This window comes from Anomaloglossus baeobatrachus, chromosome 12, assembly GCF_048569485.1.
Source record: "Anomaloglossus baeobatrachus isolate aAnoBae1 chromosome 12, aAnoBae1.hap1, whole genome shotgun sequence".
Lineage (NCBI taxonomy): Eukaryota > Metazoa > Chordata > Amphibia > Anura > Aromobatidae > Anomaloglossus > Anomaloglossus baeobatrachus.
The window spans coordinates 99245341-99272304 of NC_134364.1; the positions used below are offsets into that span (position 1 = coordinate 99245341).

At 54.8% G+C, this 26964-nt stretch overlaps 2 protein-coding genes across 4 annotated transcripts in view; one reads left to right on the plus strand and one right to left on the minus strand.

Annotated features, from left to right (window-relative positions):
- Positions 1 to 23669, minus strand: part of LOC142258177 (uncharacterized) — a 45255-nt gene extending 21586 nt beyond the window's left edge. For 2 of the 3 annotated variants that reach the window (XM_075330674.1, XM_075330676.1), the window contains exons 1-2: positions 23564 to 23669; positions 22150 to 22901 (exon numbers count right to left, since the gene is read on the minus strand). In XM_075330674.1, coding sequence (XP_075186789.1) covers positions 22150 to 22830 — 681 coding nt within the window. In that variant the 5' untranslated portion in view covers positions 22831 to 22901; positions 23564 to 23669. The other variant, XM_075330675.1, reaches the window with a different exon arrangement.
- Positions 23382 to 26964, plus strand: part of LOC142258170 (methyltransferase-like protein 25B) — a 46479-nt gene continuing 42896 nt past the window's right edge. The window contains exon 1 of the mRNA XM_075330665.1: positions 23382 to 23646. Within this exon, the coding sequence (XP_075186780.1) occupies positions 23486 to 23646 (161 nt within the window). The 5' untranslated portion in view covers positions 23382 to 23485. The remainder of the gene's footprint in view (positions 23647 to 26964) is intronic.

Consider the following 26964-nt stretch of genomic DNA (forward strand, 5'->3'; position numbering starts at 1 on the left):
TCCTACATATATTGCTTATAGTTAGGTGAAAAATTTATTGTAGTACATGAATATGTGTATGTGAACATCAGACATTTAATAATTTTTATGATACAATAATCAAGATATTTGGATAGAACATAAAATATATTTATTGGAATACAACTTTAGAACACAAAAAACTGTAATAAATTGTAAATATGTAATACACTATGTAATATACAGTAGATTACATATATATCTTGTGTGTGTGTATACACTGATATATATATATATATATATATATATATATATCAGTGTATACACACACACAAGATATATATGTAATCTACTGTATATTACATAGTGTATTACATATTTACAATTTATTACAGTTTTTTGTGTTCTAAAGTTGTATTCCAATAAATATTTTATGTTCTATCCAAATATCTTGATTATTGTATCATAAAAACAATTAAATGTCTGATGTTCACATTGTACTACAATACATTTTTCACTTAAATATAAGCATTATACTAAATGTTATGATTTAGTAAAATATTCAGCACATTCTGCATTGCACTCCTGTCCCCAATTTATTATATATTTTAGGAGTCGGAGTCGGTGCATTTTATACCGACTCCGACTCCGACTCCACCAAAATGAGCTCCGACTCCGACTCCACGACTCCGACTCCACAGCCCTGGTCTCAAGGGCCGTTTTTCCATCTGAATTCTGCGGCCCTCAACCTGACTGTGTGGCCATTGAGTCCTGGATCCTAGCGTCTTCAGGGTTATCTCATGAGGTCATTGCCACTATGAGACAGGCTAGGAAACCAACGTCCGCCAAGATCTACCACAGGACGTGGAGGATATTCTTATCTTGGTGCTCTGATCAGGGTTTTTCTCCCTGGCCATTTGCCTTGCCCACTTTTCTTTCCTTCCTTAAATCCGGATTGGAAAAAGGTTTGTCGCTCGGCTCCCTTAAGGGACAAGTCTCAGCGCTCTCTGTGTTTTTTCAGAAGCGCCTAGCCAGACTTCCACAGGTACGCACGTTCCTGCAGGGGGTTTGTCACATAGTCCCTCCTTACAAGCGGCCGTTAGAACCCTGGGATCTGAACAGGGTGCTGATGGCTCTTCAGAAACCACCTTTCGAGCCAATGAAGGATGTTTCTCTCTCACGCCTTTCGCAGAAAGTGGTCTTCCTAGTAGCAGTCACATCACTTCGGAGAGTGTCTGAGCTGGCAGCGCTGTCATGCAAAGCCCCTTTCCTGGTGTTTCACCAGGACAAGGTGGTTCTGCGTCCGGTTCCGGAATTTCTCCCTAAGGTGGTATCCCCCTTTCATCTCAATCAGGATATCTCCTTACCCTCTTTTTGTCCTCATCCAGTTCACCAATGTGAAAGGGATTTGCATTTGTTGGATCTGGTGAGAGCACTCAGACTCTACATTTCTCGTACGGCGCCCCTGCGCCGGTCGGATGCACTCTTTGTCCTTGTCGCTGGCCAGCGTAAAGGGTCACAGGCTTCAAAATCAACCCTGGCTCGGTGGATCAAGGAACCAATTCTCGAAGCTTACCGATCTTCTGGGCTTCCGGTTCCCTCAGGGCTGAAGGCCCATTCTACCAGAGCCGTGGGCGCGTCCTGGGCTTTGAGGCACCAGGCTACGGCTCAGCAGGTGTGTCAGGCAGCTACCTGGTCGAGCCTGCACACTTTCACGAAACACTATCAGGTGCATACCTATGCTTCGGCAGATGCCAGCCTAGGTAGGCGAGTCCTTCAGGCGGCGGTTGCCCACCTGTAGGAAGGGGCCGTTTTACGGCTCTATTACGAGGTTTTACTTTACCCACCCAGGGACTGCTTTTGGACGTCCCAATTGTCTGGGTCTCCCAATGGAGCGACAAAGAAGAAGGGAATTTTGTTTACTTACCGTAAATTCCTTTTCTTCTAGCTCCAATTGGGAGACCCAGCACCCGCCCCTGTTCCCTTCGGGCTGTTGTTCTTTGTGTACACATGTTGTTCATGTTGAATGGTTTCAGTTCTCCGAAATTCCTTCGGATTGAATTTACTTTAAACCAATTTATAACTTTTCCTCCTTCTTGCTTTTGCACCAAAACTGAGGAGCCCGTGATGCACGGGAGGGTGTATAGGCAGAGGGGAGGGGTTACACTTTTTAAAGTGTAATACTTTGTGTGGCCTCCGGAGGCAGAAGCTATACACCCAATTGTCTGGGTCTCCCAATTGGAGCTAGAAGAAAAGGAATTTACGGTAAGTAAACAAAATTCCCTTCTTCTTTGTCGCTCCATTGGGAGACCCAGACAATTGGGACGTCCAAAAGCAGTCCCTGGGTGGGTAAAATAATACCTCGTAATAGAGCCGTAAAACGGCCCCTTCCTACAGGTGGGCAACCGCCGCCTGAAGGACTCGTCTACCTAGGCTGGCATCCGCCGAAGCATAGGTATGCACCTGATAGTGTTTCGTGAAAGTGTGCAGGCTCGACCAGGTAGCCGCCTGACACACCTGCTGAGCCGTAGCCTGGTGCCTCAAAGCCCAGGACGCGCCCACGGCTCTGGTAGAATGGGCCTTCAGCCCTGAGGGAACCGGAAGCCCAGCAGAACGGTAAGCTTCGAGAATTGGCTCCTTGATCCACCGAGCCAGGGTTGATTTGGAAGCCTGTGACCCTTTACGCTGGCCAGCGACAAGGACAAAGAGTGCATCCGAGCGGCGCAGGGGCGCCGTACGAGAAATGTAGAGTCTGAGTGCTCTCACCAGATCTAACAAGTGCAAATCCCTTTCACATTGGTGAACTGGATGAGGACAAAGAAGGGAATTTTGTTACTTACCGTAAATTCCTTTTCTTCTAGCTCTTATTGGGAGACCCAGACGATTGGGGTATAGCTACTGCCCTCTGGAGGCCACACAAAGCACTACATTAAAAGTGCAAGGCCCCTCCCCCTCTGGCTATACCCCCCCCGTGGTATCACGGGTTCTCCAGTTTTAGTGCCAAAGCAAGAAGGAGGAAGCCAATAACTGGTTTAAACAAATTAACTCCGAATAACATCGGAGAACTGAAAAACCGTTCAACATGAACAACATGTGTACCCGCAAACAACAAAAAAACATCCCGAAGGACAACAGGGCGGGTGCTGGGTCTCCCAATAAGAGCTAGAAGAAAAGGAATTTACGGTAAGTAACAAAATTCCCTTCTTCTTCAGCGCTCTATTGGGAGACCCAGACGATTGGGACGTCCAAAAGCTGTCCCTGGGTGGGTAAAGAAATACCTCATGTTAGAGCTGCAAAACAGCCCTCCCCTACGGGGGTGTCACTGCCGCCTGCAGGACTCTTCTACCTAAGCTGGCATCCGCCGAAGCATAGGTATGCACCTGATAATGCTTGGTGAAAGTGTGCAGACTCGACCAGGTAGCTGCCTGACACACCTGTTGAGCCGAAGCCTGGTGACGTAATGCCCAGGACGCACCCACGGCTCTGGTTGAGTGGGCTTTTAGCCCTGAAGGAACCGGAAGCCCCGCAGAACGGTAGGCCTCTAGAATTGGTTCTTTGATCCATCGAGCCAGGGTGGCTTTAGAAGCCTGCAACCCCTTGCGCGGACCAGCGACAAGGACAAAAAGTGCATCGGCACGGCGCATGGGCGCCGTGCGGGAAATGTAGATTCTGAGTGCTCTCACCAGATCTAGCAAACGTAAGTCCTTTTCATAACGGTGAACCGGATGAGGACAAAAAGAAGGCAAGGATATATCCTGATTAAGATGAAAAGAGGATACGACCTTAGGGAGAAACTCCGGAATGGGGCGCAGCACTACCTTGTCCTGGTGGAACACCAGGAAGGGAGCCTTGGATGACAGAGCTGCCAGCTCAGACACTCGCCGAAGCGATGTGATCGCCACAAGAAACGCCACTTTCTGTGACAACCGAGAAAAGGAAACTTCCTTCAGAGGCTCGAAGGGCGGCTTCTGGAGAGTAACTAGTACCCTGTTCAGATCCCATGGATCTAACGGCCGCTTGTACGGGGGCACAATATGACAGACCCCCTGCAGGAACGTGCGCACCTTAGAAAGACGTGCTAGACGCTTCTGAAAAAACACGGATAGTGCCGAAACTTGCCCTTTAAGGGAGCTGAGCGACAAGCCCTTTTCTAACCCCGATTGCAGGAAGGAAAGAAACTTGGGCAATGCAAATGGCCAGGGAGACACTCCCTGAGCAGAGCACCAGGATAAGAAAATCTTCCACGTTCTGTGGTAAATCTTAGCAGAATTCGACTTTCTAGCTTGTCTCATTGTGGCAACGACTCCTTGAGATAATCCTGCAGATGCTAGGATCCAGGACTCAATGGCCACACAGTCAGGTTCAGGGCCGCAGAATTCTGATGGAAAAACGGCCCTTGGGACAGTAAGTCTGGTCGGTCTGGCAGTGACCACGGTCGACCGATCGTGAGATGCCACAGATCCGGATACCACGACCTCCTCGGCCAGTCTGGAGCGACGAGTATGATGCGGCTGCACTCGGATCTGATCTTGCGTAGCACTCTGGGCAAGAGCGCCAGAGGCGGAAACACGTATGGGAGCTGAAACTGCGACCAATCTTGAACCAAGGCGTCTGCCGCCAGAGCTCTTTGATCGCGCGACCTCGCCATGAATGCCGGGACCTTGTTGTTGTGCCGGGATGCCATTAGGTCGACGTCCGGCACTCCCCAGCGGCGACAGATTTCCTGAAACACGTCCGGGTGAAGGGACCATTCCCCTGCGTCCATGCCCTGGCGACTGAGGAAGTCTGCTTCCCAGTTTTCTACGCCTGGGATGTGAACCGCGGATATGGTGGATGCTCTGTCCTCCACCCACATTAGAATGCGCCGGACTTCTTGGAAGGCTTGCCGACTGCGCGTCCCTCCTTGGTGGTTGATGTATGCCACCGCTGTGGAGTTGTCCGATTGGATTCGGATCTGCTTTCCTTCCAGCCACTGTTGGAAGGCCAGTAGAGCAAGATACACTGCCCTGATCTCCAGAACATTGATCTGAAGGGTGGACTCCTGCGGAGTCCACGTCCCCTGAGCCCTGTGGTGGAGAAACACTGCTCCCCACCCTGACAGACTCGCATCTGTCGTGACTACTGCCCAGGATGGGGGCAGGAAGGATCTTCCCTGAGACAATGAGGTGGGAAGGAGCCACCATTGTAGAGAGTCCTTGGCCGTCTGGGAAAGCGAGACTTTCCTGTCCAGGGACGTTGACTTCCCGTCCCATTGGCGGAGAATGTCCCATTGAAGTGGGCGCAGATGAAACTGCGCAAAGGGAACTGCTTCCATGGCTGCCACCATCTTCCCTAGGAAATGCATGAGGCGCCGCAAGGGATGCAACTGGCCCTGCAGGAGAGATTGCACCCCTGTCTGTAGTGACCGCTGCTTGTTCAGCGGAAGCTTCACTATCGCTGCTAGAGTATGAAACTCCATGCCAAGATACGTTAGTGATTGAGTCGGTGATAGGATCGACTTTGGAAAGTTGATGATCCATCCGAAAGACTGTAGAGTCTCCAGCGTAGCATTCAGGCTGTGCTGACATGCCTCTTGAGAGGGAGCTTTGACCAATAAATCGTCTAGGTAAGGGATCACCGAGTGTCCCTGAGAGTGCAAGACTGCTACCACCGCCGCCATGACCTTGGTGAAGACCCGTGGGGCTGTCGCCAGACCAAATGGCAGAGCTACGAACTGAAAATGGTCGTCTCCTATCACAAAACGTAGAAAACGTTGATGTTCTGTAGCAATTGGCACGTGGAGATAAGCATCTTTGATGTCTATTGAGGCAAGGAAGTCTCCTCTGGACATTGAGGCAATGACAGAACGCAGGGTTTCCATCCGGAACCTCCTGGCGTGCACATGTTTGTTGAGCCGTTTTAGGTCCAGAACAGGACGGAACGAGCCGTCCTTTTTTGGAACCACAAAGAGATTGGAGTAAAACCCTTGCCCTTGTTCCTGAGGAGGGACTGGGATCACCACTCCTTCCGCTCTTAGGGAGTCCACCGCCTGCAGCAGAGCATCTGCTCGGTCTGGATGTGGGGAGGTTCTGAAGAACCGAGCTGGAGGACGAGAATTGAACTCGATTCTGTACCCGCGAGACAAAATGTCCGTCACCCACCGGTCTTTGACCTGTGACATCCAAATGCCGGAAAAGCGGGAGAGCCTGCCCCCGACCGGCGATGCGGAGGGAGGGGGCTGGAAGTCATGAGGTAGCCGCTTTGGAAGCGGTACCTCCATTTGCTTTCTTGGGGCGCGTGTGAGCCCGCCACGAATCTGAGTTTCTTTGCGTCCTCTGAGTCCCTTTGGACGAGGTAAATGGTGTCTTGCCCGAACCTCGAAAGGACTGAAACCTCTGCTGCCACTTTTTTTGCTGAGGTTTGGTCGTTCTGGGCTGTGGTAAAGAGGAGTCTTTACCCTTGGACTGCTTAATGATGTCAGCCAAACAGTCTATCTCTAGATAAAGGCAAACTGGTTAAACATTTTTTGGAACCAGCATCTGCTTTCCAGTCCTTTAACCACAAGGCTCTGCGCAAAACTACCGAATTGGCGGACGCCATTGAGGTGCGACTGGTAGATTCTAGGACCGCATTGATAGCGTAAGACGCAAACGCCGACATCTGCGTGGTAAGGTGCGCCACTTGCGGCACTGCTGGATGTATGATAGCATCCACTTTTGCTAAGCCAGCTGAAATAGCCTGGAGTGCCCATACGGCTGCGAATGCCGGAGCAAACGACGCGCCGATAGCTTCATAGACAGATTTTAACCAAAGGTCCATCTGTCTGTCATTGGCATCTTTAAGTGAAGCGCCATCCTCCACTGCAACTATGGATCTAGCTGCGAGTTTGGAAATCGGGGGGTCTACCTTTGGACACTGTGTCCAGCGCTTGACCACCTCAGGGGGGAAAGGGAAACGCGTATCTTTAGATCGTTTAGAGAAACGCCTTTCTGGGTGAGCGTCGTGCTTCTGGATTGATTCTCTGAAGTCAGCGTGATCCAACAAAGCACTCAATTTACGCTTGGGATAAAGGAAACGAAACTTCTCCTGCTCCGCAGCCGCCTCTTCTGCTGAAGGGGCTGGGGGAGAAATATCCAACAGCCTATTGATGGCTGAGATAAGGTCGTTTACCATGGCGTCCCCATCAGGGGTATCCAGGTTGAGAGGGGTTCCAGGAATGGATTCCTGATCACTCACATCAGACACATCACAGGGAGACTGATTGCGCTGAGACCCTGAGCAGTGTGATGACGTCGAGGGTCTTTCCCAGCGAGCTCGCTTAGGGTGGCTGGGGCTATCATCTGAGTCATAATCCTCGGCCTGTGAAGCCGGGGACCCCCCTGTGGGCTGGATTAATTCCAAGTGAGGGGGACCTGAGGACAGAGGCCTCGCCGTGCCCAAAGGCTGAGCCCCATGCATAGATTGCAAGGTTTCAAGGATTTTTGCCATAGTCACAGACATATTATCAGCAAAAACTGCAAAGTCTGTCCCTGTCACCGGGGCAGAACTTACAAGCGTCTCAGCCTGGGTCACTACCTCTCCTGACTCCGGCTGGCGAAGCAGCACCGGGTCGGAGCATTGCACACAATGGGGGTCATCGGAGCCTGCTGGTAGATTAGCCCCACATGCAGCACACGCAGTGCACACAGCCCTAGCCTTGGCAGCCTTGCGTTTTGAGGATGGCATGTTGTTGCTTCCACAGAGGGATCTGGGATATGCAGCCAGAAGCGACCTCACAGTGCAAGAAATACAATCTCTCTATATCCTACACAGTACACCGATACACCGTGAGGCACTAGAGGGACCAGCACAGAAAAATCGCTTACCGCCCGCTTAAAAAGCGGGTGTGTGGTCGCCAGATAGCCCCTAGTCCAGGTCTCCCAGAGCCTTGCGTCCTTCCTCCAGCCAGACATGCATGTAATGGCTGCCGGCGTCCTGAGAGAGGAGGGGGGGCGGGCCCTGGGCGTTCCTGACTAAGAGCGGGAAGCCTGCTTCCCTCTGTGCCTAGTGTGAGGGCTGGAGCATGTAAATCAGGCTCCAGCCCTCGTCGCTGCTAGCGAACAGCGTCTCTCCCCTACCCTGAATGACAGGGTGGGGGCGGGAACGAATCGGAGCTGCCGGCGTCCTAGGCCCAAAAAGCCGGGGACTCAATTTATAACCGCCGCCGCCGTAAAAGCGCGGACGGCGGATCCCCGGCGCACCACAAGTCACAGCAGCGCCGCCCGGTCCAGAGGGGGTCGGCGCTGCGTTCCCATACACAAAAAAAAATCCCCCAGTAATCTGTAGGGACACTAACTCCAACGTTGCGGTCCCCGGCGCACTACAACACCCAGCCAGCCCGGAGTGTGTCTGTGCCTGCCGGGGACACAGAGTACCTGTATGATGCAGGGCCTGTCCCTGATCGTACTCCTACTCCGTCTCCATCAGGTTCTAATGGGTCTGTGGATGGAGCCCGGCGTCAGAGCTGAGAGGCCGGCAGGATCCCACTTCCACAGAGCCCTACCAGGGGATGTGGAAGGAAAACAGCATGTGGGGCTCCAGCCCCTGTACCAGCAATAGGTACCTCAACCTTACAACACCATCCAGGGGTGAGAAGGGAGCATGCTGGGGGCCCTATATGGGCCCTCTTTTCTTCCATCCGAAATAGTCAGCAGCTACTGCTGACTAAAATCTGTGGAGCTATGCATGGAATGTCTGACCTCCTTCGCACACAAAGCTAAAACTGGAGAACCCGTGATACCACGGGGGGGGTATAGCCAGAGGGGGAGGGGCCTTGCACTTTTAATGTAGTGCTTTGTGTGGCCTCCAGAGGGCAGTAGCTATACCCCAATCGTCTGGGTCTCCCAATAGAGCGCTGAAGAAAAGAGGGTAAGGAGATATCCTGATTGAGATGAAAGGGGGATACCACCTTGGGGAGAAATTCCGGAACCGGACGCAGAACCACCTTGTCCTGGTGAAACACCAGGAAAGGGGCTTTGCACGACAACGCTGCTAGCTCAGACACTCTCCGAAGAGAAGTGACTGCTACTAGGAAAACCACTTTCTGCGAAAGGCGTGAGAGAGAAATATCTCTCATTGGCTCGAATGGTGGTTTCTGAAGAACCATCAGCACCCTGTTCAGATCCCAGGGTTCTAACGGCCGCTTGTAAGGAGGAACGATGTGACAAACCCCCTGCAGGAACGTGCGTACCTGTGGAAGTCTGGCTAGGCGCTTCTGGAAAAACACAGAGAGCGCTGAGACTTGTCCCTTAAGGGAGCCGAGCGACAAACCCTTTTCCAGTCCAGATTGAAGGAAGGACAGAAAAGTGGGCAAGGCAAAAGGCCAGGGCGAAAAACCCTGAGCAGAGCACCATGACAGGAACATTTTCCACGTCCTGTGGTAGATCTTGGCGGACGTTGGTTTCCTAGCCTGTCTCATAGTGGCAATGACCTCTTGAGATAATCCTGAAGACGCTAGGATCCAGGACTCAATGGCCACACAGTCAGGTTGAGGGCCGCAGAATTCAGATGGAAAAACGGCCCTTGAGACAGCAAGTCTGGTCGGTCTGGTAGTGCCCACGGTTGGCCGACCGTGAGATGCCACAGATCCGGGTACCACGACCTCCTCGGCCAGTCTGGAGCGACGAGGATGACGCGGCGGCAGTCGGCCCTGATCTTGCGTAAGACTCTGGGCAACAGTGCCAGCGGAGGAAACACATAAGGGAGCTGAAACTGCGACCAATCCTGAACTAAGGCGTCTGCCGCCATAGCTCTGGGATCTTGAGACCGTGCCATGAACGTCGGTACCTTGTTGTTGTGCCGGGACGCCATGAGGTCGACGTCCGGCACCCCCAAGCGGCAACAGATCTCCTGAAACACGTCCGGGTGAAGGGACCATTCCCCTGCATCCATGCCCTGGCGACTGAGATAATCTGCTTCCCAGTTTTCCACGCCTGGGATGTGAACTGCAGAGATGGTGGAAGCCGTGGCTTCCACCCACATCAAAATCCGCCGGACTTCCTGGAAGGCTTGCCGACTGCGTGTGCTGCCTTGGTGGTTGATGTATGCCACCGCTGTGGAATTGTCCGACTGAATTCGGATCTGCTTGTCTTCCAGCCACTGCTGGAACGCTTTCAGGGCAAGGTACACTGCCCGTATTTCCAGAACATTGATCTGAAGTGAGGACTCTTGCTGGGTCCACGTACCCTGAGCCCTGTGGTGGAGAAAAACCGCTCCCCACCCTGACAGACTCGCGTCCGTCGTGACCACCTCCCAGGATGGGGGTAGGAAGGATTTCCCCTTCGATAATGAAGTGGGAAGAAGCCACCACCGAAGGGAAGCTTTGGTCGCCTGAGAGAGAGAGACGTTCCTGTCGAGGGACGTCGGCTTCCTGTCCCATTTGCGTAGGATGTCCCATTGAAGAGGACGCAGGTGAAACTGCGCGAAAGGGACTGCCTCCATTGCTGCCACCATCTTCCCCAGGAAGTGCATGAGGCGCCTCAAGGGGTGTGCCTGACCTTGAAGGAGAGATTGTACCCCTTTCTGTAGTGAACGCTGCTTGATCAGCGGAAGCTTCACTATCGCTGAGAGGGCATGAAACTCCATGCCAAGATATGTCAGCGATTGGGCCGGTGTCAGATTTGACTTTGGAAAATTGATGATCCACCCGAAACTCTGGAGAGTCTCCAGAGTAGCGTCGAGGCTGTGTTGGCATGCCTCTTGAGAGGGTGCCTTGATCAGCAGATCGTCCAAGTAAGGGATCACCGAGTGACCCTGAGAGTGGAGGACCGCTACTACAGTAGCCATAACCTTGGTGAAAACCCGTGAGGCTGTTGCCAGGTCGAACGGCAGTGCCACGAACTGCAGGTGTTCGTCTCCTATGGCGAAGCGCAAGAAGCGCTGGTGCTCTGGAGCAATCGGTACGTGGAGATAAGCATCTTTGATATCGATCGATGCAAGTTAATCTCCTTGGGACATTGAGGCGATGACGGAGCGGAGGGATTCCATCCGGAACCGCCTGGTCTTTACGTGTTTGTTGAGCAGTTTCAGGTCCAGGACAGGACGGAAAGACCCGTCCTTCTTTGGGACCACAAACAGGTTGGAGTAAAAACCGTGACCCTGTTGCTGAAGAGGAACAGGGACCACCACTCCTTCTGCCTTCAGAGTGCCCAGCGCCTGCAGAAGAGCCTCGGCTCGCTCGGGAGGCGGGGATGACCTGAAAAATCGAGTCGGGGGACGAGAGGTGAACTCTATCTTGTAACCGTGAGACAAAATGTCTCTCACCCAACGGTCTTTTACCCGTGGCAGCCAGGTGTCGCAAAAGCGGGAGAGCCTGCCACCGACCGAGGATGCGGATTGGAGGCCGAAAGTCATGAGGAAGCCGCTTTGGTAGCGGCACCTCCGGTGGTCTTTTTAGGACGTGACTTAGACCGCCATGAATCAGAGTTTCTTTGATCTTTCTGAGGCCTTTTGGACGAGGAGAATTGGGACCTGCCCGCGCCCCGAAAGGACCGAAACCTCGACTGCCCCCTCCTCTGTTGGGGTATGTTCGGTTTGGGCTGGGGTAAGTATGTATCCTTTCCCTTGGATTGTTTGATGATTTCATCCAGACGCTCGCCAAACAGCCTGTCGCCAGAAATTGGCAAACTGGTTAAGCGCTTTTTGGAAGCAGAATCTGCCTTCCATTCCCGTAGCCACAAGGCCCTGCGGAGTACCACCGAATTGGCGGATGCAACCGCCGTACGGCTCGCAGAGTCCAGGACAGCATTAATAGCGTAAGACGCAAATGCCGACGTCTGAGCAGTTATGGACGCCACCTGCGGCGCGGACGTGCGTGTGGCTGCGTCAATTTGCGCTTGACCTGCTGAGATAGCTTGTAGCGCCCATACGGCTGCGAATGCTGGGGCAAAAGAAGCGCCGATAGCTTCATAGATGGATTTCAACCAGAGCTCCATCTGCCTGTCAGTGGCATCTTTGAGCGAGGCCCCATCTTCCACTGCAAGTATGGATCTAGCTGCCAGTCTGGAGATTGGAGGATCCACCTTGGGACACTGAGTCCAACCTTTGACCACGTCAGGGGGAAAGGGATAACGTGTATCCTTAAGGCGCTTAGAAAAACGCTTATCTGGACAATCATGGTGATTCTGGACTGCCTCTCTGAAATCAGAGTGGTCCAGAAACATACTCGGTGTACGCTTGGGAAACCTGAAACGGAATTTCTCCTGCTGAGAAGCTGACTCCTCCACCGGAGGAGCTGAGGGAGAAATATCCAACATTTGATTGATGGACGCAATAAGATCGTTCACTATGGCGTCCCCGTCCGGAGTATCAAGATTGAGAGCGGCCTCAGGATCAGAATCCTGATCAGCTGTCTCCGCGTCAACCAGAGATTCCCCCCGCTGAGACCCTGAACAACATGATGATGTCGAGGGAATTTCCAAGCGAGCTCGCTTAATCGGTCTGGGGCTGGGGTCCGTGTCAGAGCCCCCAGCCTGGGATCTATGAGATACCCCCGGGGGACATTGTTGGTCCAACTGAGGGGGGCCAGGGAACAATGATTCAACAGTGTCCCTGTGCTGAGATACCGGTCTGGACTGCAAGGCTTCTAGTATCTTAGCCATAGTTTCAGAGAGTTTATCCGTAAAGACTGCAAACTCCGTCCCTGTCACCTGGATAGTGTCAGCAGGTGGCTCCCCCTGGGCCCCTCTTAGCAGAGGCTCCGGCTGAGTAAGTGCAGCAGGGGCCGAGCAGTGCACACAATGAGGGTCAGTGGAACCTGCCGGTAGCGGCGTCGTACATGCGGCGCAGGCAGCATAGTAAGCCTGTGTTTTGGCACCCCTGCCTTTTGTGGGCGCCATGCTATTGTCTTCCCTGAGCAACACAATAGGGTATATAGCCAAAAATCAACTGTGCACTATACAGTGTAAAGTATCTATATATATATATATATAATTGCCTTATTCTGTCTGTCTGTCTGTCATGCTCCAAAATTGTGTCCTTACGGTGACACAAAGCTGATTGGCCGCTGGGCTCGCCATGGCCCCGCCCCCCGCACGGATTGGCCGCTTGCCTCGCCTCGGCTCCTCCCCCCGCACGGATTGGCCGCTCGCCTCGCCTCGGGTCCGCCCCCCCCCGCACAGATTGGCCGCCACTCAGACTCAGACTCAGACTCACACTCACACTCACACACTCACACACACACACTCACACACACACTCACACACACACACTCACACACACACTCACACACACACTCAGAATCAGACTGACACTCAGACCGCATCCACGTCCTGCAGCGGCGGAACACACACACCTCACACACACATCAGATCGCATCCACGTCCTGCAGCGGCGGAACACACACACCTCACACACACATAAGAATAGACACACACACACACACATCAGATCACACTCACTCTCACACACACCTCACACACACATCAGATCGCATCCACATACTCACAACATCCCGTGATATCGCTTGCTTCTCGGCGGCGATACTGTGCTGTGAGCTTCCAGGACCTGCTGGAGGATCACATGGCCGGAAGCATGTGGTATCTCCGGATGTTGTGAGTGTGTCAGCGCGTATGTGCGATATCGTCAGTGTGTGTATGCGATCGGATGTGTGTGAGTGTGTGTGTGTGTGTGAGTGTATGCGATCGGATCTGTGAGTGTCGGCAGAGGAGCACGGCGTGCAGCACAGCTGCTGGGACCGCCCACCGGTGGGCACAGGGAGAAGTGGGGTGTGTGTGAGTGTATGCGATCATATGTGTGCGTGTTTACTGTCTGATGTGTGACTGTGGAGCACGATGGGGGGGTGCACAGCATGGGGCATGGACCACGATGGGGAGTGCGCAGCATGGGGGATGGAGCACGATGGGGAGTGTGCAGCACGGGGATGGAGCACGATGGGGGGTGCGCAGCATGGGGGATGGAGCACGATGGGGGGTGCGCAGCATGGGGGATGGAGCACGATGGGGAGTGCGCAGCATGGGGGATGGAGCACGATGGTGAGTGCGCAGCATGGGTGATGGAGCACGTTTGGGAGTGTGCAGCATGGGGGATGGAGCACGATGGGGAGTGCGCAGCATGGGGGATGGAGCACGATGGGGGATGCACAGCATGGGGCATGGAGCACGATGGGGGGTGCACAGCATGGGGGATGGAGCACGATGGGGGATGGAGCACGATGGGGAGTGTGCAGCATGGGGGATGGAGCACGATGGGGGGTGCGCAGCATGGGGGATGGAGCACGATGGGGGGTGCGCAGCATGGGGGATGGAGCACGATGGGGGGTGCGCAGCATGGGGGATGGAGCACGATGGGGAGTGCGCAGCATGGGGGATGGAGCACGATGGGGAGTGCGCAGCATGGGGGATGGAGCACGATGGGGAATGCGCAGCATGGGGGATGGAGCACGATGGGGAGTGTGCAGCATGGGGGATGGAGCACGATGGGGAGTGCGCAGCATGGGGGATGGAGCACGATGGGGAGTGCGCAGCATGGGGGATGGAGCACGTTTGGGAGTGCGCAGCAAGGGGGATGGAGCACGATGGGGAATGCGCAGCATGGGGGATGGAGCACGATGGGGAATGCGCAGCATGGGGGATGGAGCACGATGGGGAATGCGCAGCATAGGGGATGGAGCACGACGGGGAATGCACAGCATGGAGGATGGAGCACAATGGGGAGTGGGGATGGAGCACGATGGGGGGTGCGCAGCATGGGGGATGGAGCACGATGGGGGGTGGACCACGATGGGGGGTGCACACCTCCCCCCAAAACACACACACACACTGCCACACACGCACTGCACAACACACCACACACACACTGGGAACCACAAACACCACCCTACACAGACACCCACACACACAGACAACGCCGCAGACACACAACACCCAACACACAAACACCGCGGCACAGACAAATATACGCACATACCGCACAACACATACCTCCCCCCAAAACACACACACACACCCACACAAACCGCGCAACACACACACACAACGCTACAGACACACAGCGCTCCACAAATAACGACCCCCCCGCTACACCCAGAACATGTACAGCCCCTACACAAACACTTGGTAACTACACGCAACAACATATATATATATATATATATATATATATATAATATATATATATATATATATATATAGAACAAAAATCATACATGAACTACACAATACGTAAATTCTAGAATACCCGATGCGTAGAATCGGGCCACCTTCTAGTATACCATAAACATATAATTTATAATTACACTTCTGCACAATGGGGCTAGCACCACAGGTGCTGCTTACCGCCCGCTTAAAGCGGTTGTGAGGCCACCAGAATCCCTGCCTGGGTCTCCCAGAATTTGTCCCCCTCTGCAGCGTCCGAGGAGCTGACAGGAATGGCTGCCGGCGTCCTGAGGAGAGGAGGGAGCCGTGGGCGTGACCCAGAAAGTGCGGGAACTGGTGCCCCACTGTGCACAGTGAGGGGGATGGAGTATGCAAAGCATGCTCCAGCCCTCGTTGCTGCTCGTCCTGTACAGCGTCCCGCCCTTCCCCTGCCTGTCAGGGCTGGGGGCGGGAGGAAAAAAGACTAGGCCGCAAAAGCCGGGGACTCGAGTAATAAGCGCGGCCGCCGTATAAGCGCGGCCGGCGCGGAAGTCCCCGGCGCACTACAAGTCCCAGCCGCGCCGCAGTGTTAACCATGGCAGCGGCGGTCAGCGCGGTAGTCCCCATACACAAACACACTCAGCGACGCTGAGTGTGTAATGGCACATTTAACCCGGTCAGCGCCGCGGTCCCCGGTGCACTAGCACACCCAGCAATGCTGGAGTGTTGCTGTGCGCGGTCCCCACGGGGACACAGAGTACCTCCAAGTAGCAGGGCCATGTCCCTGAACGATACCCGGCTCCTATCCAGCAGGCTCCTCAGGAGTTGTGGATGAAGCACGGTCTCAGTGCCTGGAGACCGATAGGATCCCACTTCACCCAGAGCCCTAAGGGGGATGGGGAAGGAAAACAGCATGTGGGCTCCAGCCTCCGTACCCGCAATGGATACCTCAACCTTAACAACACCGCCGACAAGAGTGGGGTGAGAAGGGAGCATGCTGGGGGCCCTATATGGGCCCACTTTTCTTCCATCCGACATAGTCAGCAGCAGCTGCTGACTAATCTGTGGAGCTGTGCGTGCATGTCTGCCTCCTTCGCACAAAGCATAAAAACAACTGAGGAGCCCGTGGGATGTATAGGCAGAAGGGGAGGGGCTTTACACTTTTAGTGTAATACTTTGTGCGGCCTCCGGAGGCATAGCCTATACACCCAATTGTCTGGGTCTCCCAATGGAGCGACAAAGAAAAAACGCATCCGGCCGCCGCATGCGGTTTTTTCCACTGCGCATGCTCAGTAGTGTGCCGCAACCGGAAAAAAACGGACCGGCCGCATGTAAAAACTTATGCAAAGGATGCAGTGTTTTCGCCGCATCCGTTGCATAGGTTGCACAGCCGGATTGAGCCGCAGTGCTCAAACCGGATGTGTGAAAGCAGCCTTACAGGCTGCAGCCACCAGTAAGCCCTTATATACAGTATATAAGTGCAGACCTTTATTATACTTACCTAGGAAGGGATCGGAGCCCATAGTCGTTGCTGCTCTTGAGGTCAGCGCCTTCTCAGCCTGCCCTCAGCAGGCACACCAATGTGCGGGTGCGCAGGAGCGCCATTGAGGCCTCTGTGTGGATGACATAGGACACGTCTTCACACAAGGCTGGGAAGGAGGACGGCAATGGATGGAAGAAAGGAGACGCTGGACCCCAGAGCAGCAGCAACACACATCGGACCCGACTGCCTCTTGGGGAGTATAATAAAGGTGTTTTTTCTGAACAGATCAGCCTGGGCTCTTATATACATGTCTGTATCACTTGTCAGCATTGAAAAATAAAATAGCCCCAGAATACCGGAGAGTGCTGCCCGTCTTCCTTTGTTCTATGGATTTACTGGCTTCAGCTGAGCAATAGCACCTCGGTAGGTGACTCATTTATCCATCAGGATCAGAAAAAAGTCCCATGGTATACCCGGCAAGCCAAGAATATTATCAGGCAAGAGCCACACTGAATAGTGTTTGGAACGGGACTACTACACTACCTCCAATAGGTAAGCAGTGCGGTGCACATTCCTTCTTTTTCTCTTATAGGGCAGGGGTGGGGAACCTTTTTTCTGCCGGGGGCCATTTGGAAATTTCTACCAACCTTCGGGGGCCGCACAAAATTATCAACTTGAAAATTACCCTAATATATTTGGTCAAACAATTAACTCACTGTGGCGGCTGGAGCTTGTACTCTTTGGTGCAGCTGTAATATTAGGCGATGTTGATCCTTTTTGCTTTTCACAACTGCTTTTCCAGGTTTGAGTTGGCTGGGACTGCTGTATATACATCACAGGGGAGGGTTGGGAGGAATATAGATCACTGGGGAGGCTGGGGGCATAGACATCACTGGGGGGTACATACATCATTTATGGGGAGCACAAACATAGCTGGGGGGGCATATACATTGCTGGGGAGGGTTGGGAGGAATATACATCACTAGGGAAGCAGTAGGGCATAGACGTCACTGGGGATACATACATCACTGGGCGGCACAGACTTCACTGGGGGTATATACACATCACTGGGTTACACAGACATAGCTGGGGGGCACAAACATTGCTGGGGTTATATAAATAGCCGGGGACAAACAGCCCTGGGGGATGCCGGAGGGACACAGACAGCCCTGGGGGCACAGAGAATGATGGGAGAGGCTGGAGGCACAGACAAATCAGGGGGGCACAGATGGCACAGAGAAGGATGGGAGAGGCTGAAGGCACAGACAAAACTGGGAGAGGCTCGGGGCACAGAGATCACTGGGAAGACTGGGGGGGCACAGATCACTGGGGAGGGGCACAGATCACTGGGGAGGGGCACAGATCACTGGGGAGGGGCACAGATCACTGGGGAGGGGCACAGATCACTGGGGAGGGGCACAGATCACTGGGGAGACTGGGTGGGCACAGATCACTGGGGAGGGGCACAGATCACTGGGGAGACTGGGTGGGCACAGATCACTGGGGAGGGGCACAGAGATCACTGGGGAGACTGGGGGGGCACAGATCACTGGGGAGGGGCACAGATCACTGGGGAGACTGGGGGGGCACAGATCACTGGGGAGACTGGGGGGGCACAGATCACTGGGGAGACTGGGGGGGGCACAGATCACTGGGGAGACTGGGGGGGCACAGATCACTGGGGAGACTGGGGGGGCACAGATCACTGGGGAGACTGGGGGGGCACAGATCACTGGGGAGACTGGGGGGGGGCACAGATCACTGGGGAGACTGGGGGGGGGGCACAGATCACTGGGGAGACTGGGGGGGGGGCACAGATCACTGGGGAGACTGGGGGGGCACAGATCACTGGGGAGACTGGGTGGGCACAGATCACTGGGGAGGGGCACAGATCACTGGGGAGACTGGGGGGGCACAGATCACTGGGGAGACTGGGTGGGCACAGATCACTGGGGAGGGGCACAGATCACTGGGGAGACTGGGTGGGCACAGATCACTGGGGAGGGGCACAGATCACTGGGGAGACTGGGGGGGCACAGATCACTGGGGAGACTGGGTGGGCACATCACTGGGGAGGGGCACAGATCACTGGGGAGACTGGGTGGGCACAGATCACTGGGGAGGGGCACAGATCACTGGGGAGACTGGGGGGGCACAGATCACTGGGGAGACTGGGTGGGCACAGATCACTGGGGAGGGGCACAGATCACTGGGGAGACTGGGGGGGCACAGATCACTGGGGAGACTGGGGGGGCACAGATCACTGGGGAGACTGGGTGGGCACATCACTGGGGAGGGGCACAGATCACTGGGGAGACAGGGGGGGCACAGATCACTGGGGAGACAGGGGGGGCACAGATCACTGGGGGGGGGCACAGATCACTGGGGAGACTGGGGGGGCACAGAACACTGGGGGGCACAGATCACTGGGGAGACTGGGGGGGCACAGATCACTGGGGAGACTGGGGGGGGGCACAGATCACTGGGGAGACTGGGGGGGGGCACAGATCACTGGGGAGACTGGGGGGGGGCACAGATCACTGGGGAGACTGGGGGGGGCACAGATCACTGGGGAGACTGGGGGGGCACAGATCACTGGGGAGACTGGGGGGGGGCACAGATCACTGGGGAGACTGGGGGGGGCACAGATCACTGGGGAGACTGGGGGGGGCACAGATCACTGGGGAGACTGGGGGGGGCACAGATCACTGGGGAGACTGGGGGGGGCACAGATCACTGGGGAGACTGGGGGGGGCACAGATCACTGGGGAGACTGGGGGGGGCACAGATCACTGGGGAGACTGGGGGGGGCACAGATCACTGGGGAGACTGGGGGGGGCACAGATCACTGGGGAGACTGGGGGGGGCACAGATCACTGGGGAGACTGGGGGGGGCACAGATCACTGGGGAGACTGGGGGGGGCACAGATCACTGGGGAGACTGGGGGGGGCACAGATCACTGGGGAGACTGGGGGGGGCACAGATCACTGGGGAGACTGGGGGGGGCACAGATCACTGGGGAGACTGGGGGGGGCACAGATCACTGGGGAGACTGGGGGGGGCACAGATCACTGGGGAGACTGGGGGGGGCACAGATCACTGGGGAGACTGGGGGGGGCACAGATCACTGGGGAGACTGGGGGGGGCACAGATCACTGGGGAGACTGGGGGGGGCACAGATCACTGGGGAGACTGGGGGGGGCACAGATCACTGGGAAGTCTGGGGGTGGGCGCACAGATCACTGGGAAGTCTGGGGGTGGGCGCACAGATCACTGGGAAGTCTGGGGGTGGGCGCACAGATCACTGGGAAGTCTGGGGGTGGGCGCACAGATCACTGGGAAGTCTGGGGGTGGGCGCACAGATCACTGGGAAGTCTGGGGGTGGGCGCACAGATCACTGGGAAGTCTGGGGGTGGGCGCACAGATCACTGGGAAGTCTGGGGGTGGGCGCACAGATCACTGGGAAGTCTGGGGGTGGGCGCACAGATCACTGGGAAGTCTGGGGGTGGGCGCACAGATCACTGGGGAGACTAGGGGGGGCACAGATCACTAGGGGGGCATAGATCACTGGGGAGACTGGGGGGGCACAGAACACTGGGGGGGGCACAGATCACTGGGGAGACTGGGGGGGCACAGAACACTGGGGGGGGCACAGATCACTGGGGAGACTGGGGGGCACAGATCACTGGGGAGACTGGGGGGAGGCACAGAACATTGGGGGGGCACAGATCACTGGGGAGAAAGAGGGGCACAGAGCACTGGAGGTACAGAGCGCTGGGGAGACTGGAGGGAGGCACAGAACAGTGGGGGGGCACAGATCACTGGGGAGAAAGAGGGGCACAGAGCACTGGAGGTACAGAGCGCTGGGGGCACAGGCAGACCCGGATGAGCTTGGATGTAGTTAGAGAACTGGGGGAGGCTGGGATCATTGAGCGCTGGAGGTGGCTGCGGGCACGGAGGGCTCTGCCGCCGGGCACAGAGAGCAGCAGCCGCCGCCGGGTACAGAGAGGAGCAGCCGCCTTCGCCGCTGGGCACAGGGAGCCGCTGGGCACAGAGAGGAGCAGCCACCGCCGGGCACAGGTAGCCGCCGGGCACAGGTAGCCGCCACCGGGCACAGGTAGCCGCCACCGGGCACAGGTAGCCGCCGGGCACAGGGAGCCGCCGCCGCAAACCGCCGGGCACAGGGAGCCGCCGCCGCAAACCGCCGGGCACAGGGAGCCGCCGCCGCAAACCGCCGGGCACAGGGAGCCGCCGCCGCAAACCGCCGGGCACAGGGAGCCGCCGCCGCAAACCGCCGGGCACAGGGAGCCGCCGCCGCAAACCGCCGGGCACAGGGAGCCGCCGCCGGGCAGGGAGCCACCACCGCTGGGCACAGAGCGCTGCTCGGCACAGTAAGACCTGTGGGATGATTGGCAGTCAATCCTCTCCTTTTGATTTTAGCGCCCCTCACGCCGACCCCACCTACAAAGTACGTCCTCACGTAGGCAGTGCCAGCGTGGGGACGTAGTCTTTCAGGTAAAGGAAATGCAGCGTTCAGCATTGAACGCGCTGTGTGGGGTTTTAAAGGGCCAGCAGCCACCAGGATGCGGCTGCCGCCCCAGCACTGCAGTCCCCGGGAATCAGCCCGGGGGACGTAGAAAAAGTCGTCGCGGGCCGCGTACGGCCCGCGGGCCGGAGGTTCCCCACCCCTGTTATAGGGGAAAACCTGGTGACAGGTTCCCTTTAAATTGTGGGCTCCCTCTAGTGGTGAGGATGCAACAGGTTTATGTTGTGGGCTCCCTCTAGTGGTGAGGATGCAACAGGTCTATGTTGTGGGCTCCCTCTAGTGGGGAGGATGCAACAGGTCTATGCTGTGGGCTCCCTCTAGTGGTGAGGATGCAACAGGTCTATGTTGTGGGCTCCCTCTAGTGGTGAGGATGCAACAGGTCTATGTTGTGGGCTCCCTCTAGTGGTGAGGATGCAACAGGTCTATGTTGTGGGCTCCCTCTAGTGGTGAGGATGCAACAGGTCTATGTTGTGGGCTCCCTCTAGTGGTGAGGATGCAACAGGTCTATGTTGTGGGCTCCCTCTAGTGGTGAGGATGCAACAGGTCTATGTTGTGGGCTCCCTCTAGTGGTGAGGATGCAACAGGTCTATGTTGTGGGCTCCCTCTAGTGGTGAGGATGCAACAGGTCTATGTTGTGGGCTCCCTCTAGTGGTGAGGATACAACAAGTCTATGTTGTGGGCTCCCTCTAATGATGAGCATGCAACAGGTCTATGTTGTGGGCGCCATCTAACGGCGAGGATGCAACAAGTCTATGTTGTGGGCGCCATCTAATGATGAGCATGCAACAGGTCTATGTTGTGGGCGCCATCTAACGGCGAGGATGCAACAAGTCTATGTTGTGGGCGCTATCTAGTGGTGAGGAAGCAACAAAGCTATGTTGTGGGCTCCCTCTAGTGGTGAGGATGCAACAGGTCTATCTTGTGGGCGCCATCTAGTGGTGAGGAAGCAACAAGGCTATGTTGTGGGCTCCCTCTAGTGTCGAAGACAAAAAGATTGGTCATGTTGAATTCCAACATGCCCGATCCTTCCTTCCCATGAAGCCTATCTTACCTCTTTCTGTGCCACGTTGAAGGGGATGGCGTTGGATAAATGTTCCCTTCGGATGCCGCTCCACCTGGTCCTGAAATCTGTGACGGGACAGGCGGGCCGTACGTACTTGTCGTATACCACGTCCCCCTGGTAATTCACGATGCTGCACCGCGCTAGGGCGCTGTTGCGACCCTTAAACCCGGTGCCCACCATTTCACAGTCAATAGCAAGCACCTTGTGGCTGGGTGGCACCGCCGCGGCGGAGGGGAGGCCGCTTTCATACTCGCTCAGCAACAGGTTGCGGTGCGGTACGAGGGGCTTGGCGGGTTCCTTGGCGCCGCCCATAGCAGGGGAAGGGCGGTCTTTGGAGGGGGTGGGAGGACAGGGGCGGTTTGCGGCGCAGTTTTTACGGATGCTTAACGTGCCCGGTTGGCACGGGGCGCCCACTGTTACGGTCCGGGATGATCCGTCCTGCTGCCTCCCCGGCCCATGACCCTCCGCCTGTCCATTCGGCCGACTCCGGCCCCACGCGTTTCGCGTCTCTCCAGCTTTCTTATTGGGCAGCTGTTTTTGTTTGAGGAATCTGCGTTTCTCCAGATATTTCCGCCTTCTCAAGAACTGCTTGTGCTTTCGATTTCCTAATCCGCTCAGCGCCCTCGACAACCCGGAGGACACATCTATGTTGATAAACGTGTCAGCCATGATGGCTTCCCTCACCGACAATGTTACGTGTTTTTTCCCTGTTTCATCCGACGGCGAGAAAGCGACATCACCTACAACACACAAGATACACGGTTACACATTAATGCTCGTACTGTAAAGAATCCTTTGTTGTTCTATACGTTGACCTGAGGAAAGACTCTTAATATATGTATAATTCACAGATTTTCTCCTCGTAAACGAGCGCCGATCCCAAATATATTCATTTTTTATACATTTAATGGGGTTCAAGAAGATTTTTTTTAATTAACCCTACGCACATCTCATCAGTACATACACTGAGGGCCAATTGATTGCTATGGCAACAAAAGCGAGCACTTTCGTGCATCCATCCTGTTTAACGCATGTCACCATCAATCAGTACGGTGCTATTGTTCTATTACCACACAGCATAATACAAGGTCCTGTAAAAAAAAATCACTTTAAATCTTGGTTATTTGGGCCTAAAACCTGACAAAAGGATCAATAATAACAAGAATGACACAAATATATACAAAAAAGGTGGAAACTCGGCACACAACAGTCACTTCCGGCTCGACACCAGCGAGGAGGCCGCACGTGAGACCGCGAACTCTCCCGCACAGGAATCCGAATCTTTACCTCAGAGGTTCGGCCGCGCTGAGGGAAGAGGCCGAGGATGCGCAGGCCGTTACCGGGAGCGGAGCACAGACGGGTAATGGATAGACAATGTACGGGAGGGGAGGACCGGACTTACCAGGCACACGAGACGTGGAGGCCTTCCGGGTGTAAACGTCACGTCCCACTAACCCACGGAGAGCCGGCCTCACATGGAGGAGTGTAAGTGCGGGGAGGGGGAGGCGCCATCTGCATAGTGACGAGCAGGGAGGGGCCCCTGCTGCCCGATATTAGCCGATATGGCCCCCACCAAAGTGTATTATTTGGCTTAGATAGTGTGAGGTGGTATCACACATATGCCCCCTCCATATTATAATCATTGTTATCAAATTCCTCCATCTTGGGGGTCAGTAATTACTATCAAAGCAACATGGTGTCTTGTTTATAAGCGCCATTACCACGCAATATCATGGGGTTTGTTTTAATTCTATAGAATCTTTTGCGTGACTGAAATTATCACTCTTCCGTTTTTTCCTTACAAAAGCCGCAGCTTTGTCTTTATTTTTTTTACTACCTCATTTTGTTTACCACAGTATGTAGTGAAAATGGCTGCTCAGTCTATCGCAGGTGTACCAACATGGCTGCTCAGTCTATCGCAGGTGTACCAAAATGGCTGCTCAGTCTATCGCAGGTGTACCAACATGGCTGCTCAGTCTATCGCAGGTGTACCAACATGGCTGCTCAGCCTACCTCAAGTGAACCAAGGTGGTGGCTCAGCCAACTGCAGTGTACCAATATGGCTGCTCAGCAGGTGTACCAAGATGGCGGCTCAGCCTATGGCAGGTGTACCAAGATGGCGGCTCAGCCCATGGCAGGTGTACCGAGGTGGCGGCTGAGCCTATCGCAGGTGCACCGAGGTGGCGGCTGAGCCTATCGCAGGTGCACCGAGGTGGCGGCTGAGCCTATCGCAGGTGCACCGAGGTGGCGGCTGAGCCTATCGCAGGTGCACCGAGGTGGCGGCTGAGCCTATCGCAGGTGCACCGAGGTGGCGGCTGAGCCTATCGCAGGTGCACCGAGGTGGCGGCTGAGCCTATCGCAGGTGCACCGAGGTGGCGGCTGAGCCTATCGCAGGTGCACCGAGGTGGCGGCTGAGCCTATCGCAGGTGCACCGAGGTGGCGGCTGAGCCTATCGCAGGTGCACCGAGGTGGCGGCTGAGCCTATCGCAGGTGCACCCAGATGGCGGCTCAGCCTACCGCAGGTGCATCAAGATGGCGGCTCAGCCTACCGCAGGTGCACCAAGATGGCGGCTCAGCCTACCGCAGGTGTACCAAGCTGGCGGCTCAGCCTACCGCAGGTGTACCAAGCTGGCGGCTCAGCCTACCGCAGGTGTATCAAGATGGCGGCTCAGCCTGCCGCAGGTGTACCAAGAAGGCGGCTCAGCCTGCCGCAGGTGTACCAAGAAGGTGGCTCAGCCTGCCGCAGGTGTACCAAGAAGGCGGCTCAGCCTACCGCAGGTGTACCAAGATGGCGGCTCAGCCTACCGCAGGTGTACCAAGATGGCGGCTCAGCCTACCGCAGGTGTACCAAGCTGGCGGCTCAGCCTACCGCAGGTGCACCAAGGTGGCAGCTCAGCCTACCGCAGGTGCACCAAGGTGGCAGCTCAGCAAGTGTACTGAGGTGACGGCTCAGCCGACCGCAGGTGTACCAATATGGCTGCTTAGCCTATTGCAGGTGCGCCAATATAGCAACGGCCGTATCATTGTATCTTATCAGTGTCATAGGGGGCAAATGTGTATGTCCCACATTATAGAAATAGATTCACAGCTCAGCAGACAGTATCACACAGCAGAGGATGAGATACATAGCTCAGCAGACAGTATCACACGGGATAGGATTAGATACATGGCTCAGCAGACAGTATCACACAGCAGAGGATGAGATACATAGCTCAGCAGACAGTATCACACAGGATAGGATTAGATACATGGCTCAGCAGACAGTATCACACGGGATAGGATTAGATACATGGCTCAGCAGACAGTATCACACAGGATAGGATTAGATGCACAGCTCAGCAGACAGTATCACACAGGATAGGATTAGATACACAGCTCAGCAGACAGTATCACACAGGATAGGATTATATGCACAGCTCAGCAGACAGTATCACACGGGATAGGATTAGATACATGGCTCAGCAGACAGTATCACACAGGAGAGGAATAGATGCACAGCTCAGCAGACAGTATCACACAGGATAGGATTAGATACACAGCTCAGCAGTCAGTATCACACAGGATAGGATTAGATCCACAGCTCAGCAGACAGTATCACACAGGATAGGATTAGATACACAGCTCAGCAGTCAGTATCACACAGGATAGGATTAGATACACAGCTCAGCAGTCAGTATCACACAGGATAGGATTAGATACACAGCTCAGTAGACAGTATCACACAGGATAGTATTAGTTACACGGCTCAGCAGACAGTATCACACAGGAGAGGATTAGATACACATCTCAGCAGTCAGTATCACACAGGATAGGATTAGATACACAGCTCAGCAGACAGTATCACACAGGAGAGGATTAGATACACAGCTTAGCAGACAGTATCACACAGGATAGGATTAGATACACATCTCAGCAGTCAGTATCACACAGGATAGGATTAGATACACAGCTCAGCAGACAGTATCACACAGGAGAGGATTAGATACACAGCTTAGCAGACAGTATCACACAGGAGAGGATTAGATACACGGCTCAGCAGACAGTATCACGCAGGAGAGGATTAGATACACGGCTCAGCAGACAGTATCACGCAGGAGAGGATTAGATACACGGCTCAGAAGACAGTATCACACAGGATAGGATTAGATATACAGCTCAGCAGACAGTATCATGCAGGAAAGGATTGGATACACAGCTCATCAGTTCGTATCACACAGGCTAGGATTAGATACATGGCTCAACAGGCAGTAGGATTAGATACATGGCTCGGCAGCAGATGATAGGATTAGATACTTGGCTCTGTAGCAGATGATAGGATTAGGTACACTGCTCAACATCAGATGATAGGATTAGATATACGGCTCTGTAGCAGATGATAGGATTAGATACGCGGCTCGGCAGCAGATGATAGGATTAGATACGCAGCTCTATAGTAGATGAATGAATTAAATACACGGCTCTGCAGCAGGTTATAGGATTAGATGCTCGATGCAGCAACAAATGATAGGATTAAATACATGGCTCGGCAGCAGATGATAGGATTAGATACACGGCTCGGCAGCAGATGATAGGATTAGATACACGGCTCGGCAGCAGATGATAGGTTTAGATACACGGCTCGGCAGCAGATGATAGGTTTAGATACACGGCTCGGCAGCAGATAATAGGATTAGATACACGGCTCGGCAGCAGATGATAGGATTAGATACACGGCTCGGCAGCAGATGATAGGATTAGATACACGGCTCGGCAGCAGATGATAGGATTAGATACACGGCTCGGCAGCAGATGATAGGATTAGAT